The sequence below is a fragment of the Triticum urartu genome, chromosome 4, assembly GCF_003073215.2.
Source record: "Triticum urartu cultivar G1812 chromosome 4, Tu2.1, whole genome shotgun sequence".
Taxonomy (NCBI): domain Eukaryota; kingdom Viridiplantae; phylum Streptophyta; class Magnoliopsida; order Poales; family Poaceae; genus Triticum; species Triticum urartu.
The window spans coordinates 347,006,211-347,021,729 of record NC_053025.1 but is presented as its reverse complement, the minus strand read 5'-3'; the positions used below and the strand labels follow the sequence as shown (position 1 = coordinate 347,021,729).

The 15,519-nt window shown below is 45.5% G+C and overlaps 1 protein-coding gene across 1 annotated transcript in view; it reads right to left on the bottom strand.

The window, feature by feature from the left end:
• LOC125551648 (transcription initiation factor TFIID subunit 4b-like) overlaps window positions 1–8,888 on the bottom strand; it is a 41,516-nt gene extending 32,628 nt beyond the window's left edge. The window contains exons 1-5 of the mRNA XM_048714919.1: window positions 8,725–8,888; window positions 8,487–8,619; window positions 6,038–6,483; window positions 5,818–5,913; window positions 4,929–5,642 (exon numbers count right to left, since the gene is read on the bottom strand). Of these exons, the coding sequence (XP_048570876.1) occupies window positions 4,929–5,642; window positions 5,818–5,913; window positions 6,038–6,483; window positions 8,487–8,619; window positions 8,725–8,763 (1,428 nt within the window). The 5' untranslated portion in view covers window positions 8,764–8,888. The remainder of the gene's footprint in view (window positions 1–4,928; window positions 5,643–5,817; window positions 5,914–6,037; window positions 6,484–8,486; window positions 8,620–8,724) is intronic.
• Between the last annotated feature and the right edge of the window lie 6,631 nt (window positions 8,889–15,519).

Below are 15,519 nucleotides of genomic sequence, written 5' to 3'. Positions count from 1 at the left end.
GTATGATCTCCATTACATTGTTTGTAACCACAAACTTGGTGACTGCTTGAGACCATACAAAGACCTATTCGCACACCTTTCCCTAATGTTCGGGCTACTAAAGCCAGGTGGAATCTCCATATGAATCTCTTCTTAAAGATCTCCATGCAAGAATGCATTCTTGACATCCAATTGATGCAATGGCCAACCAAAGTTAGCAGCACAAGAAATAAGAGTTCTTATTGTACTCATCTTTGCAACGGGTGCAAAGGTCTCATCATAGTCGATCCCATAGGTTTGACTGTAACCCATTGCCACCAGTCAAGCCTTGTACTGTTCTAGTTTCCCTTCATGGGTTTGCTTCACGGTATACAGCCATTTGCATGTAACTAGATTTTTTTCCTGCTGGAAGAGAGAAAATATCCCATGTCTTCTTCTCAAGGATGCTTTGCAATCCCTTGGGATTGCCACAGATTGTAATTAAGCAATGAAGGCTCTATACCCAGGCGACAATGAGTCATATGTTCACCGCCACCGAATCGCCTTCGGGAGTTCACTGCCGTCAGAACCCATGCTCCGGGAAGGATTTTACGGCACACCAACTTCGCCAGGCACAAGTTCAACGCTGCCAAGGAGCGCTGGCTACTGATACCAATTGACAGGACTAGACTATGGATCTGTCAAGGAAATTCAGAATAACAACACAAATCACATAGAAGTAGCTCGCTTCAAGAGGTTGTATTGCTCAATCTAGAAGAACAGTAGCTAGGGTTTACAGCCAGCCGAAATACGGCGGCCTTGGGGACAACCCCTTACGCAAGATATGGATCTCACCGATCCCAAATGGAGTCTAAATAGCGAGTGAAAGTAGCTGGAAGATCCCAAATGGAGTCCAAATACTGATCCCAAATGGAGTCTAAATAGCGAGTAAAGCAAATAAAGCAAAGGAGAGCTTTGTCGGAAAGTAAACAGCACATCTTCTCGAGCACGAGCCATCGGATGGAAGATCAGTGGCTCAAAGGATCTGGTCGTTCTGAAATGGTACGTCGGACAAGAGCCGCTGGATCTTCATCGGATGGTAGAGGACGTGTTATGGTCCTGCTAGAAGGAGGGCGCGAGAGGGCCGGCCTGGGGCCTTTTGCCCACGGCCGAGCAAGATGGAAGGGATTTCCTTCTTAATTCTTGCTTGATTAGATTGATACATCTCCTCCCCTTATATAGAGAGGTTTACTGGACTCCCAAGCAAGCGACCCTTATCTCTAATTAACCCTAAGACTAACGGGCTATACCGCCAGCCCAAGCCCATTAGGCCCATTATGTACTCTAACACTACACCCCACCTGGACATGCAGCTTGTCCTCGAGCTGCAACCTAACCAACTTAACCATGACTCGACGCAACACAAACCTAACACCTAAAAACAAGCCTTTTACATCTCGGCTTGTTTTATTACTCTCAACCTAAAATGGACTAGGACGCTTTATTTTCGACCCCTAAACATAAAGTGGACACCATCCGCACGTCGGACATGCACATGTACAGCCACCTGGATCCCATGGACACCATCTGGACAAAAGGAATGCATGTGTATGGCCACCTGGAAGTGGTCGCAAGAGCGACCAGCAAAGGCGCCCTCGCGGCGGCCGGCGGAATGCAGTGGTGCTATGCGATGTGCCCCTGTCGGTGACACCCTGCCTTCTTCCCACCAGACGGCTGTTGGTCTGCACCGCACAGAGAAGAGTGGAGGGCTTGCGATGGAGAATGACGAGGAGGGGTGCGCCCCCCCAACCGCCGATGTCGCAGACTTTGAGGTCGCTATCCGCGAGGAAAACAGCTTGCCCAAGATCCCTGACGCAGCGAATGAGATCGAGGTCCTTTGCACAGCGAAGCGCAGCTGGGAGGAGCGTCAACTGCAGACAACGCATCTCCCGCACACGCCGAAGCGCTAGGAGGCCGTGCGCAGCAGCCTGCAACCTCACTGCCGCCGACGCGTGGCGGGTAGTGATCCAAGCCGGAAGCGGTGACGGCGACGGCGGGAACTTGATCTGCTGGACGGGGACGCCCTGGGGAAGCGGTAATGGCGACGGCGGAAACTTGATCTGGTGGATCGGGACTCCCGCCGGCGCGGTCGATGCAGGGCCGGAGCTGACCGGCGATGGCTGCTGCAGCGGAGCGCCGAGCGCGACGGAGGCCGCCAAGAACGGCGGCTGCCACTGTAGCCAGGGCGTGGCGGTGGATGGCAGCTGCAGCGGCCCGGCGAGCGCGGCGGGGACGCCCTAGGGCAGCGGCAGCGGCTGCTGCGGCAGAGGCCGCCAGGAGCGGCGGCTGCCACTGCAGCCAGGGTGGGGCGGTGGATGGCAGCGGCTGCGGCTGCTGCAGCGGCTGCGGCTGCTGCAGCGGCCCGGCGAGCGCGGCGGAGGCCGCCTGATGCAGCGGCTGCCACGGCAGCCACAGCGGCGCGGTGGCGGCGATGGGCGGCGCAGCCGGGTGCGGCCCATAGGACCTGGCCAAGAACAGGCGGATCTCCTGGACCGCCTGGGTTAGGTCCCGCAGCGCCCCGGACACCTCCTCTGGGGTGAGGACGGCGGGGGCGGGCGCGATGGAGGATCCCGGCAGCGGAAGAGACGGGTTGGGCGGCGGTGAAGAAATGATCGAACCGAAGCTAGCTGATACCAAATTGTTATGGTCCTGCTAGAAGGAGGGCGCGAGAGGACCGGCCGGGGGCCTTTTGCCCACGGTCGGGCAAGATGGAAGGGATTTCCTTCTTAATTCTTGCTTGATTAGATTGATACATCTCCTCCCCTTATATATAGAGGTTTACTTGACTCCCAAGCAAGCGACCCTTATCTCTAATTAACCCTAAGACTAATGGGCTATACCGCCAGCCCAGGCCCATTAGGCCCATTACATACTCTAACAGGACGGATCCGGCAACGGCAGTAGACGCGAAACAGTGGAAATGTTCAGTTCTTCAGTTCAGATAGGGTTCGAGCCTGACACGTACCTTTCTGGAGGCTTCCTGGCCTAGCTCATGGTTTTTTCCTCAAGGCTATAGGAAAATTAGTTCAATCATCTACCGACACATGGCTCACTCCCAGATGAGTCAAACTTCAATAGGCACTGAAGTTCGTTATTGTTGAAACTGCTGCCCTTGCAATAGGACTTCGCCAACTGCTGGAGCATGTTGTTCATGTTGCAATTGTCTCCATGTATGCACTCTTAAATTTTCTTCCTCGTTAGGCTTTCTCCATCTCTTCTCACTCATAGGTTATCTCTTCGTGTATACCATCAAATTTACATCTTTGGGCTTTCTCCATCTCACTTCACTCATAGGGCATGAAATTGAACTAACCACAACTCTCAATGGTTCATCTTCCTTAGTCCCAATGGTTAACTCTCCACCACTCGACTTAGCATCACCCGTGCTGGGAGAGTGAAAGTCAAACAACAAGCTGAGATCTGCCTTCTCTCCACAGAACGGCTCAGGCACCCTAAATGTCACATCCATGCTCACAAATGTTCGCCATTCACTGGGACTCTTCAATAATTGGTTGAACTAGATATTGCATGTCACTTCAAAATAAGGTTGTTTCATTTAGAATTCAGCAAGTTTCTTCAAGATGAGTATCCAATAAAGATACACTTCACAGCACGTGGGTCCAATTTTCCGACTGAAGGTCTCTGCTCTCTAACAAAGCAGGTGCATCCAAACACCTTTGGTGAAACAATGAACTCATTCTTGCCAAAAGTCATCCCGAGCAATATTTTGGTGGTGTTTGGTTGGGCTTACTTTTGGCTTTGGCATTTCCGCTTATAAAGCCAAAAAAACACCTATTTATGGGCTTTTTGCTTTGGCTTTTGGCTTGTGACTCAATATTGTTTATATGTGACGACCAATCACGCGCTCAGCCTCATAAGGTAACTTCATCATGTATTCACTTATTACGAAGTGGTTGAGACCATTTAAGTTATTCAATGGCACTACCCAGCCCCTCCATTTGTCAGGCATATAAGTCGGCATATTGATATAGAATGAGCATTAAGGTGACAGCAAGCTAGTGCACTAGAGATGATCGCAAAGCCTTTGTGCAACAGCTATGTTAGTATCACAGTACTATGAAGGATCATACTTTGTTTGACAGGATCGAATCTTGACTTCAACAAGCCAACATAGTTTATGTAGTAAAATATAAATTGCATACTCAAATATTTAAGTTTATAGTACAAACTGTAAATTTTGAACCAAATTTATGAGATTAGATGCGTTTATTCACAGTATTCAATTAAGTGGATATAGTGCAGCCTACTGCTATAATAAAATACATATATTTGTATCAAGTAATACCAAATTTTACATGCTGTTATAGTTTATCCTGAGAATCGTGGCCTACTGATTCTAAGAGATGGACCATGTACTGCCGTGATATTACATTCCAATCCATATTGCGGTCCATGACATCCAGCTCTGATAGTACAAAACTACAGCAATCATGATACTGACAATCTTGTACTACTACTGTAATAAAGTTTTTCTAGCTTCGTTGGTTGTTGGCTGATTTTGGTGTTCCATGTGATGCACACACATCTATTCTATGTGATAGCATTATTGCTATATACAGATTGCAAACAACCCACTCAAGCATGAATAACCAGCGTATTGGTATCGAGGCATCATTCCCAAGTTCCCACTGCCAGCAGGCAAGGATCAATCTTCAATATGTCCCATTGGAGCCTCAAGTTGCAAAATTCTTCACAAAGGCTCAAAGTAGGATCAACATAGGAAAGAAGGGGTATTAGTTGAATAAACCTGTTGTATAACTTGTATAGGCCCATATAACTTGGTGTATACCCCAATTCAATGCAATATATAAAATGATTGGCACTGTAACATTAAAGTGCAACAAGTACACAAAAAACATACATCCGAAGAACAATATACTGGTGCATACCTGCATGTTAAGTTCTGCTGGAGTTCCATAAGATGGATGAGGTTGACTTGAGCTTGTTGTTGTCAAAGATTTAGGAGTGGCCAACGTAGATGATTGATTTTCCAAAACACCACCAACCTTTGAAGATAGAAGGCCTGGGTTGACTTGTTTCGCATTCAAGGCGGCAAAAGAGCTCTGTGCAGATTCAGAGGGTTGGTTAGCATTGTCTTTGTTCATATGTACTGTTGGAGTGAAAGAATTAGTTTTCTGCTCCTTGTTTGGTTGTTGCTGTGAAGGTTGATTATTTTGCAATGCTGGCCGTGTGGCCACACTGCCAAGAACACTGGCAACACCTCTCTGGACTGATTGTCCTCTTTGACTGGAATCTGTCATCTGCGGTCTAAGTGGTGCAATTGGACCTCCAACTGACTGTGGAAATTGACGAGAATGAATATTATTTGCCCCTAAGGCTGGCAAAAATGTCTGTGGACGCTGCACATGATCCTGGGTTGCTTGCAGTGGGATTGAGTGGATATTAGGTGGACGGCTATGTAGCATCTGCAACCCTTTCCTATCTGACATGTTACCAGTTTCATTAGGCTTTTGTAAGTTGCCTTCTGAAGCTGCATAACCCATGTTATTCTGCATTTGGCCTGATGAGGACAGTCGAAATTGAGGCGGTCTTGGACTCTCATTTTGCTGACCTGGGACTTGATTCCGTTGTGCCTGAGCAGCCTGCAGCCAAACAAGATGAAAATAACTATCAAAGGAAAAAGAATATGTTTATAAGAGTAAGAATAACAATATAGGGACTGCTTAAAGATATATAGATTGACCTAACTTAAGCAAAATGAAGTGGAATCAGGTTATGTTTCAAATGGACCATGATAAAATGGAAAAGCTTTGTTACCTGCATTTGATATTGTGAAGCAGCTTGCTTGAGCAACTTATCACCAACAATAGTCCTAATAACCTTTAAAAAATGTTCCTTGCTGACCTCATTTTTCTATCAGAAACAAATTAAACTTCAATAAAGTAATAAAAATAATTAGGTAATCTGTTATGCAATGACAATAATTCTTGAACCAGTTGTTTATCTAATTCAAGATGACTGAGTAACAAATACCAACCCGTAACTTTGCAAAAATGGACTGAACTTGTATATCCCTGTCTTTGTCAAGGTAGCGTCTCAAAATCGGGATTAGCATATGAAATGTAACAACAGGAGGTTTTCCCACCATAGCTGGACTACTATTGGTTTGGTTTGTGCCTGGTGGTTGTTGACTCTTTATTTGTTGCATAGGCTGCTGCTGACCAACAGTGCTTTGTTGAGCATTGTTTCCTGGCTCTCGCTTAACCTTTAGCTGGAAACATTCAATTTGAGTATTAGAGTGAAGTTGTTTGTTATCAGCACCTATGGGAACTGCTTCAGGTCCGGACGACTGCTCTTTTTTGCAATATAAATGTTTTTCTTCCTGCTGTTGGCTCTCCTGGTTTCCACTGTCATTCTTTACTGAACCTTGCCACTGTCCATGACTGTTGTTTACTACTGGGTTGCTTTTCTGAGGTAATGTACCTGCAATTTTGCGTCAAATTAGTAAGCTTCTTCACTCCAGTTCAAATACAGTGACAGAGTAAAACTGTAAATACAGCTAAGTTATTGGACGCCAATTCAGTAAATTAAAATGGAAGTGCTTCTAGAGCACCACTGTTGATGCTGACTCTTGTTCAAGTTCTTCATAGCAAACATGAAAAATAAATACTCCAAGAAAAATACCACCATGCATTGTTATTAACTGAGTAACTCCTAACTGATTTTAAACTTCAAAAAATATTTGTTTGAAAACCTCACTGCTAGTAAAAGACCAGTGCATGGGCAGGCAACGACAATACTACATTATATCCAAGTTTTGTATCTAGCCTTCCATACGGAGAAAATGCTCCATTTTTGGCATTAAAATGATGCAAAAAGCTAGGGAACTGCCACTTCAGTCATATGTAGGGTGTATCTAAGAAACACCCAGAAAATTTTAAATTATGCAACTATATTTGCTCCAACTAGGATTATTCAGATAAAACTATGCACAAACTTATCAACCCATACCTAGTTTCTTAGTTTGCTCAAAAAGGTTATGTCTCATGCAAGATACAATTTTCTTCTCTCTCTTCACCCTCTCTCCACACTATTTCAAATCTTGGGTGGCATAGGTTTACATACAGCTGAAGTAACGCATTGTGGAGGCCCTAGATGTTGTACACTTGTTTAAATTCTATTACAGCGAAAGGACGACACAAAATACTATTAAAACTACCACCACGTCGCAATTCCTGAATTAAGTTGCAACTCATGTCCGTCCAAGAAACACATGCAGCTCAGTAAACATTATTGGCCAACATACCCCTATCTAGTGCTCCTTTGATTCATAGGATAGGAAAATTGGAGGATCGCTACGCCCTGCCCATTTGAATCCTATGGAATTGCAAAACAAAGGAAATGGCACAAGTGTGTGTTTGATGGAAGCATAGGGACTTCTCCAAGAGCTCAGACTTCATGCAAAACTCCCTACTCAATAGACTGGGAAAATTACATAGGAATGATTCCTAAGGATTGCATTCTACAAATCAAACAACACATATAGGAAAAATTCTAATCCTATGAAAATCCTGTAAAAATCCTATGAATCAAAGCAGCCCCTATTGTATTTGAATAATTATCGAGGAACATCGAATGGTACGTTGGTATCCTAATGCTCACTGAATACATTTCTCTCAATCCAGACCTAATTAGGAGAACACCATTCTAATTTGACAACATAGTAATTAATTGACTTGTAATATGCTAGAGTATATTCATGCACTAACATTAGTACATAACCATTTCTCTACAATACTCCCTACGTTCACAAATATAATATGTTGTAGCTTTTTTGTGAATCGGATGTATGTAGAACAATGTTAGTGTGTTTGTTCACTCATTTCAGTTCGTATGTAGTCCATATTAAAATATCTAAAACCTCTTATATTTGTGAAGGGAAGGAGTAACAAGGTAAGTTGTCAAATTGAATAACAACTCTTCATTAGTATATGCATGCAGTCAAGGAGACCTCATAACAGACCACCCATATCTCCAGTAATTCAAAATTTTACTTCGTAAGTTTTGTTTCCTCAATGGCATAGATAAGCTTCAAGTACAAACCCTAGTCTCAGCTCAATGCCGGTTCCTAAAAATAAGGCAGCCCTCCTGCCGGATCCTAAAAATAAGGCAGCGCTCCTGCCGGTTCCTCCATAAAAAGAGTCTCAGCTCAACAAAATTCGTCTTCTATTGATTCCAAACATTCCCTCGTAGAGGAGAGTCGGTCCATTGATGACTGGTTCATTTGTCCCAAAGCCACGTGTTGGGGTACTCTAAACCTAAAACTGCAAACCGGCAATAGCAACTTAGGAGCTGCATTCCGCATTATGTTTCTAGATTCCATTATTCATCAAAATTGTAATGCAAGAACCGCGTATTCTGATACCGGGTTCTTGGTTAATCGGGGCGGGCCCAAATTCGATTCTAGAACAGGGAATCGGACTTACCAGCGGCGTGATCCAGCGGCTGGAAGGAGAAGGCAGCGGCGGCACTGCTGCTGCTGCTGGCGCTGCCCTCCACCTCGCGGTTCAGCGCCGCCGTGAAGGCCTCGACGTCGGCGCCCGAGTGCATGCTCTCATCCTGCGCAACCCCAACAACAAGAAACCGCCATTGACCCTTCCTTTCCCCAAATAACTCGATAGAAATGGCAGGAAGGTGGGAGGAGTTCGGTGTTGGGCCAGGCACCTCTTCGTCGTCCTCGAGGAGCTTCATGATGGGATCCATGGCGAGCAGCTCGGACTGGTGAGCGAAGCCCGCCTCTCTCGTCGCCGCCTCGCCTCGCGGCCGTCCCTTGGCGGCCTCAATCTATATCTCTACTTGCAACTTATAATACTCCGTCCACCCTCAAAAAAATGTAATACTCCCTCCGTCTAAGAAAAATGTGGCAGCGATTTTTTTTTGCAAATTAGTCCCTACCTTTCTCCGGACATAATCCACTCCTTCCTTGCCGCCCTATCCTTCCTCGCTTTGTTCTTCCCAAATGGCAACGCCGCACGCCGACGACGGCCGCCTTCCTCCCTCCTCCGTCCCACGCCCCACGCCACCTTGCTCACCCCCCCCCCCCCCCCCCCCCCCCCCCCCCCCCCGATGCCTTGCTTCCCCACGTTACTGCCTCGTTTCCCCGTCGACCATCTGACGGTTGGATTTTTGTCGCCGCCTCGTTCTGCCTGCCCGTCGTCGACCACCTCCTGCCCGACCGGCCGTCGTCGACCTCCTCCCTTTCCATCGTTGCCCTGCCCCACCCCTCTCACATCATCTTCTGCACACTGTAATCGGCAGCCACATTTGCCGAGCTCCTACGCCATCAAGTCGACGCCACAGTCCACACCAAGAAATTGGTCTTGGCAAAAATTGGTCTTCTCCAAACGTGCGCCGATGCTCGACTCCCACCACTTCGCCGACCACGCCTTCATCGTTGGCATCAGCGGCCCTGTTTGCGCGGGATAAATATGTACAGTTGCATCTTGGTTATGAATCTTGTGATGGCTTTTCATCCGGCGAGAATTTGCATCTGAATTAGATAAAGATAGAGAGACACTGAATATGAAATCTAAATTTGGAGGAAGGTGATGTCTGCATTTGACGAAGACGGAGAGGGACTGGATTTGCTTGTGTGTAGCGTCAGTGTATATTTTAGTTGTAGGCTCTGGGTTGGTCTAGGATGGTGTTGTTGATCTTTATCCTAAAATGTGTTCTTAGGCGGAGTAAAATAGTTTTTCATTTTAAATGGTCCTCGGATCCAGGTTACTTCCTTTATAGATTAACTGGAGCAAGGAAGTGTTAACCTAGTGGTACATGTTCCTTAGCCAATCATTCTTTGCTGATTTTCATCAGAAGAGCAACCCCCTTTATTAATTTTCTCAAAATAAGTAGGTTTCTTTGCTATTAATATGCACTTATCCCTTTCTCCAATTAACTACATGACATGCTTCAGTTAACACTTCCTTGCTTCAATTAACCTGATTATTTACTCTAGTCCAGATTTAGCTTCAGTTCAGTTTGGTTAACCAGGTTACTGAATCATGGAGTACATTGTGTACCCAATAGTTATGGAATGCAGAGAATTCGGCAATGCAATCCATTACCGCATTCTTAGCAATTGTCTGAGAGTGATTTGCCTCATTGTCATATCATCATAAGAAAAAGGGAAAACATATTCTTATGTTCTTGAATGAAACTTGACTAAATCTAGTGAACTCTGGTAGGTTTAGCTTGTTTTAGGAACTTTGGCAGGTTTGGTGGGTTTGACTGAATCTAGTGAACTTTGGTAGGTTTAGCTTTTCGAGGACCTAAATTTGTCTCAACATCATAACATAAGAATTTTGACAGGTTTGGCAAATTCTTATTTTTAATCACGCAATACTGTCAAAACTGAAAATGAATTGAATATTCCAGGATCATTTGACTGAATAATTCAGGAAGTTAGCACAATTCCGATTTAATTCAAATAAATCCAATTAATTCAAATAACATGAAATTATTATAATTAATTCAAATTAATCCAAATAATTCAAATAAATTCCAACGAGGAGTTGATATATAAGGATTAGATAAGGCATACATAAGGACATTATATAAGGTCCTCTTTGTCCCCTCTTGACACAAGACATATGCAAGGATTACACAATTCATATTCCAATATTCCTTCTCCTTCCAATTCTTTTCCACTCTATTGCCCTTCTTCTGTAATGGCCTTGGTCTCGGCAATTAGCTTAGTCGTGCAAGATACACCGATTATTTCCCTTCCATCATTCTGATGACGATCCTTGTGCAAATGTGGCATCATGTATTTGTTTTCTCCTGTCTTTCATAAACCATAGCCGATTGCAATGTGACAAAGTTAACAGCTTGTGGGCCACATAGTTATCAAACTCCTCTTCCACACCTTGTACCAATTCCTAGATATTTGTAGGTGATCTGCAGTTGGTTAGTGACTAGAGAGAGTTGTGGAATCAAAGGTCTATAACATTAAACTCGGGGTTGTTTGGCGGTTGCTATGGTAATTGAATGTCGAGATTTGTTTGTTTTACAGCTTCTATAAAAGTTGTGTCATTAGGAAGGACATGTGGTTTTGCATTATCCTGTTGGATGAAGATTGTTGTTCCCTCGTCATTGTCGGGCCATTTGTCTTGAATTGATGGGATAAATTTGTTGATGAGATAATCTCTGCACAAAGGTCTGGTTACTTTCACTTATTTCAGCTCTTTCGTTCCTCTTGCTCTGTTATGACTTGTTCGAACTGCCTCAGTCTCTTCAACAAATGCCCAAGTACCAATCTTTCCATCAAATATCAGCCCCCAATCGTCGTTTGTATTGAGACTTGGACACAACAGTTAAGAACATTACCTTCCCAATGTTATTAGTATTCTACACGGTGCGCTCGGGTTCTGGTTCTTGGGAAGCATAGTAGAAAACAAAAAAAACACGCCTACGATCACCCAAGATCAATATGAAGATGCATAGCGGGTTGGGATCACGACTGAAAGGATTGATATGGTTGACTAGAGGGGATGAATAGGCAACTGCCAATTTTTAGCTTTTCTTAACAAATTAGGGTTAGCAACAAATAGGTTGTCTAGATATGCAACTAGGGGGGCAACCTATATGATGCTAGCAACACAAGTAAGGCAAGCACAAAGTAAAGGTGAGAGATAACCACAAGTGGAGACGGTGGAGACGAGGATGTGTTACCGAAGTTCCTACCCTTTGAGAGGAAGTATGTCTCCGTTGGAGCGGTGTGGAGGTACAATGCTCCCCAAGAAGCCACTAGGGGCACCGTATTCTCCTCGCGCCATCACAATATGCGAGATGTCGTGATTCCACTAGTGGTGCCCTTGAAGGTGGCAACCAGACCTTTACAAACAAGGTTGGGCTCTCTCCACAACATAATTGGAGGCTCCCAATAACACCATGAAGCTTCACCACAATGGGATGTGGCTCCGAGATGACCTCAACCGTCTAGGGTGCTCAAACACCCAAGAGTAGCAGGATCCGCACGGGATTAGTAGGGGAAACAAATTTCTCTTGGTGGAAGTGCATATCTAGGCCTTCTCAAGCAATCCCTAGAGAATCAAGAAGTTTGATTGGCTAGGGAGAGAGATCGGGCAAGAATGAGCTTGAGAGCAACAAAGGAGCTTGGGGCGGAAGAGGTAGTCAACTAAAAGAAAGATGACTCCCTTTTATAGTGGGAAGAAGGATCCAACCGTTATGCTCCCACAACCCGTGCATAAACGGTAGTACCGCTTGGATGAGCGGTACTTCCACTGGCACGGAAGTGCCGGTCACCTAGTTCAACTTGAGCAGATCAGGGGAATGCTAGTGCCGCCTGAGCGGTACTACCGCGCCCTCCAGCGGTACTACTGCGTGGAATTGAATAGCAACCGATACTCGCGGTAGTAGTGAAGGAAATATGCCCTAGAGGCAATAATAAATTTATTATTTATTTCCTTATATCATGATAAATGTTTATTATTCATGCTAGAATTGTATTAACCGGAAACATAATACTTGTGTGAATACATAGACAAACAGAGTGTCACTAGTATGCCTCTGTTGGGGAACGTAGCAGAATTTTAAAATTTTCTACGCATCACCAAGATCAATCTATGGAGTCATCTAGCAACGAGGGAGAGGGGAGTGCATCTACATACCCTTGTAGATCGCGAGCAGAAGCGTTCAAGAGAACGGGGTTGATGGAGTCGTACTCGTCATGATCCAAATCACCGATGACCGAGCGCCGAACGGACGGCACCTCAGCGTTCAACACACGTACGGTTGGGAAGACGTCTCCTCCTTCTTGATCCAGCAAGGGAAGGAGAGGGTGATGGAGATCCAGCAGCACGAAGGCGTGGTGATGGAAGCAGCGGTGATCTCGATAGGGCTTCGCCAAGCTCCAACGAGAGAGAGAGAGGTGTTACGAGGGGAGAGGGAGGCGCCAGGGACTTGGGTACAGCTGCCCTCCCTCCCCCCCACTATATATAGGGCCCCTAGGGGGGCGACGGTCAAGGGGAACTTGCCCCCCAAGCCAAGTGGGGCGCTCCCCACCCCTAGGGTTTCCAACCCTAGGCGCAGGGGAGGCCCATGGGGGGCTCACCAGCCCACCAGGGGCTGGTTCCCCTTCCACTTCAGCCCAATGGGGCCCTCCGGGATAGGTGGCCCCACCCGATGGACCCCCGGGACCCTTCCGGTGGTCCCGGTACAATACCGATTACCCCCGAAACTTTCCCGATGGCCGAAGCTGGACTTCCTATATATAAATATTCACCTCCGGACCATTCTGGAACTCCTCGTGACGTCCGAGATCTCATCCGGGACTCCGAACAACTTTCGGGTTACCGCATACTAATATCTCTACAACCCTAGCGTCACCGAACCTTAAGTGTGTAGACCCTACGGGTTCGGGAGACACACAGACATGACCGAGACGACTCTCCGGTCAATAACCAACAGCGGGATATGGATACCCATGTTGGCTCCCACATGTTCCACGATGATCTCATCGGATGAACCATGATGTCGAGGATTCAATCAATCCCGTATTCAATTCCCTTTGTTAATCGGTATGTTACTTGCCCGAGATTCGATCGTCGGTATCCCAATACCTCGTTCAATCTCGTTACCAGCAAGTCACTTTACTCGTCCGTAATGCATGATCCCGTGACCAAACACTTGGTCACATTGAGCTCATTATGATGATGCATTACCGAGTGGGCCCAGAGATACCTCTCCGTCATACGGAGTGACAAATCCCAGTCTCGATCCGTGTCAACCCAACAGATACTTTCGGGGATACCTGTAGTATACCTTTATAGTCACCCAGTTACGTTGTGACGTTTGGTACACCCAAAGCACTCCTACAGCATCCGGAAGTTACACGATCTCATGGTCTAAGGAAATGATACTTGACATTGGAAAAGCTCTAGCAAACGAACTACACGATCTTGTGCTATGCTTAGGATTGGGTCTTGTCCATCACATCATTCTCCTAATGATGTGATCCCGTTATCAATGACATCCAATGTCCATAGTCAGGAAACCATGACTATCTATTGATCAACGAGCTAGTTAACTAGAGGCTCACTAGGGACATGTTGTGGTCTATGTATTCACACATGTATTACGATTTCTGGATAACACAATTATAGCATGAACAATAGACAATTACCATGAACAAGGAAATATAATAATAACCATTTTATTATTGCCTCTAGGGCATATTTCCAACAGTCTCCCACTTGCACTAGAGTCAATAATCTAGTTACATTGTGATGAATCGAACACCCATAGAGTTCTGGTGTTGATCATGTTTTGCTCGCGGAAGAGATTTAGTCAATGGATCTGCGACATTCAGATCCGTATGTACTTTGCAAATATCTATGTCTCCATCTTGAACATTTTCACGAATGGAGTTGAAGCGACGCTTGATGTGCCTGGTCTTCTTGTGAAACCTGGGCTCCTTGGCAAGGGCAATAGCTCCAGTGTTGTCACAGAATAGAATGATCGGCCCCGACGCATTGGGTATGACTCCTAGGTCGGTGATGAACTCCTTCATCCAGATTGCTTCATGCGCTACCTCTGAGGCTGCCATGTACTCCCCTTCACATGTGGATCCCGCCACGACGCTTTGCTTGCAACTGCACCAGCTAACTGCCCCACCATTCAAAATATACACGTATCCGGTTTGTGACTTAGAGTCATCCAGATCTGTGTCGAAGCTAGCGTCGATGTAACCCTTTACGACGAGCTCCTCGTCACCTCCATATACGAGAAACATATCCTTAGTCCTTTTCAGGTACTTCAGGATGTTCTTGACTGCTGTCCAGTGTTCCATGCCGGGATTACTTTGGTACCTTCCTACCAAACTTACGGCAAGGTTTACATCAGGTCTGGTACACAGCATGGCATACATGATAGACCCTATAGCTGAGGCATAGGGGACGACACTCATCTTTTCTCTATCTTCTGCTGTGGTTGGACATTGAGCTGAGCTCAATTTCACAAGCAAGAACCCCTTCTTGGACTGATCCATATTGAACTTCTTCAATATCTTATCAAGGTATGTGCTTTGTGAAAGACCTATGAGGCGTCTCGATCTATCTCTATAGATCTTGATGCCTAATATGTAAGCAGCTTCTCCAAGGTCCTTCATCGAAAAACACTTATTCAAGTAGGCCTTAATATTGTCCAAAAGTTATATATCATTTCCCATCAAAAGTATGTCATCCACATATAATATGAGAAATGCTACAGAGCTCCCACTCACTTTCTTGTAAACGCAGGCTTCTCCATAAGTCTGCATAAACCCAAACGCTTTGATCATTTCATTAAAGCGAATGTTCCAACTCCGAGATGCTTGCACCAGCCCATAGATGGAGCGCTGGAGCTTGCATACCTTTTTAACATTCTTAGGATCGACAAAACCTTCCGGCTGCATCATATACAATTCTTCCTTAAGAAAGCCGCTAAGGAATGCCGTTTTGA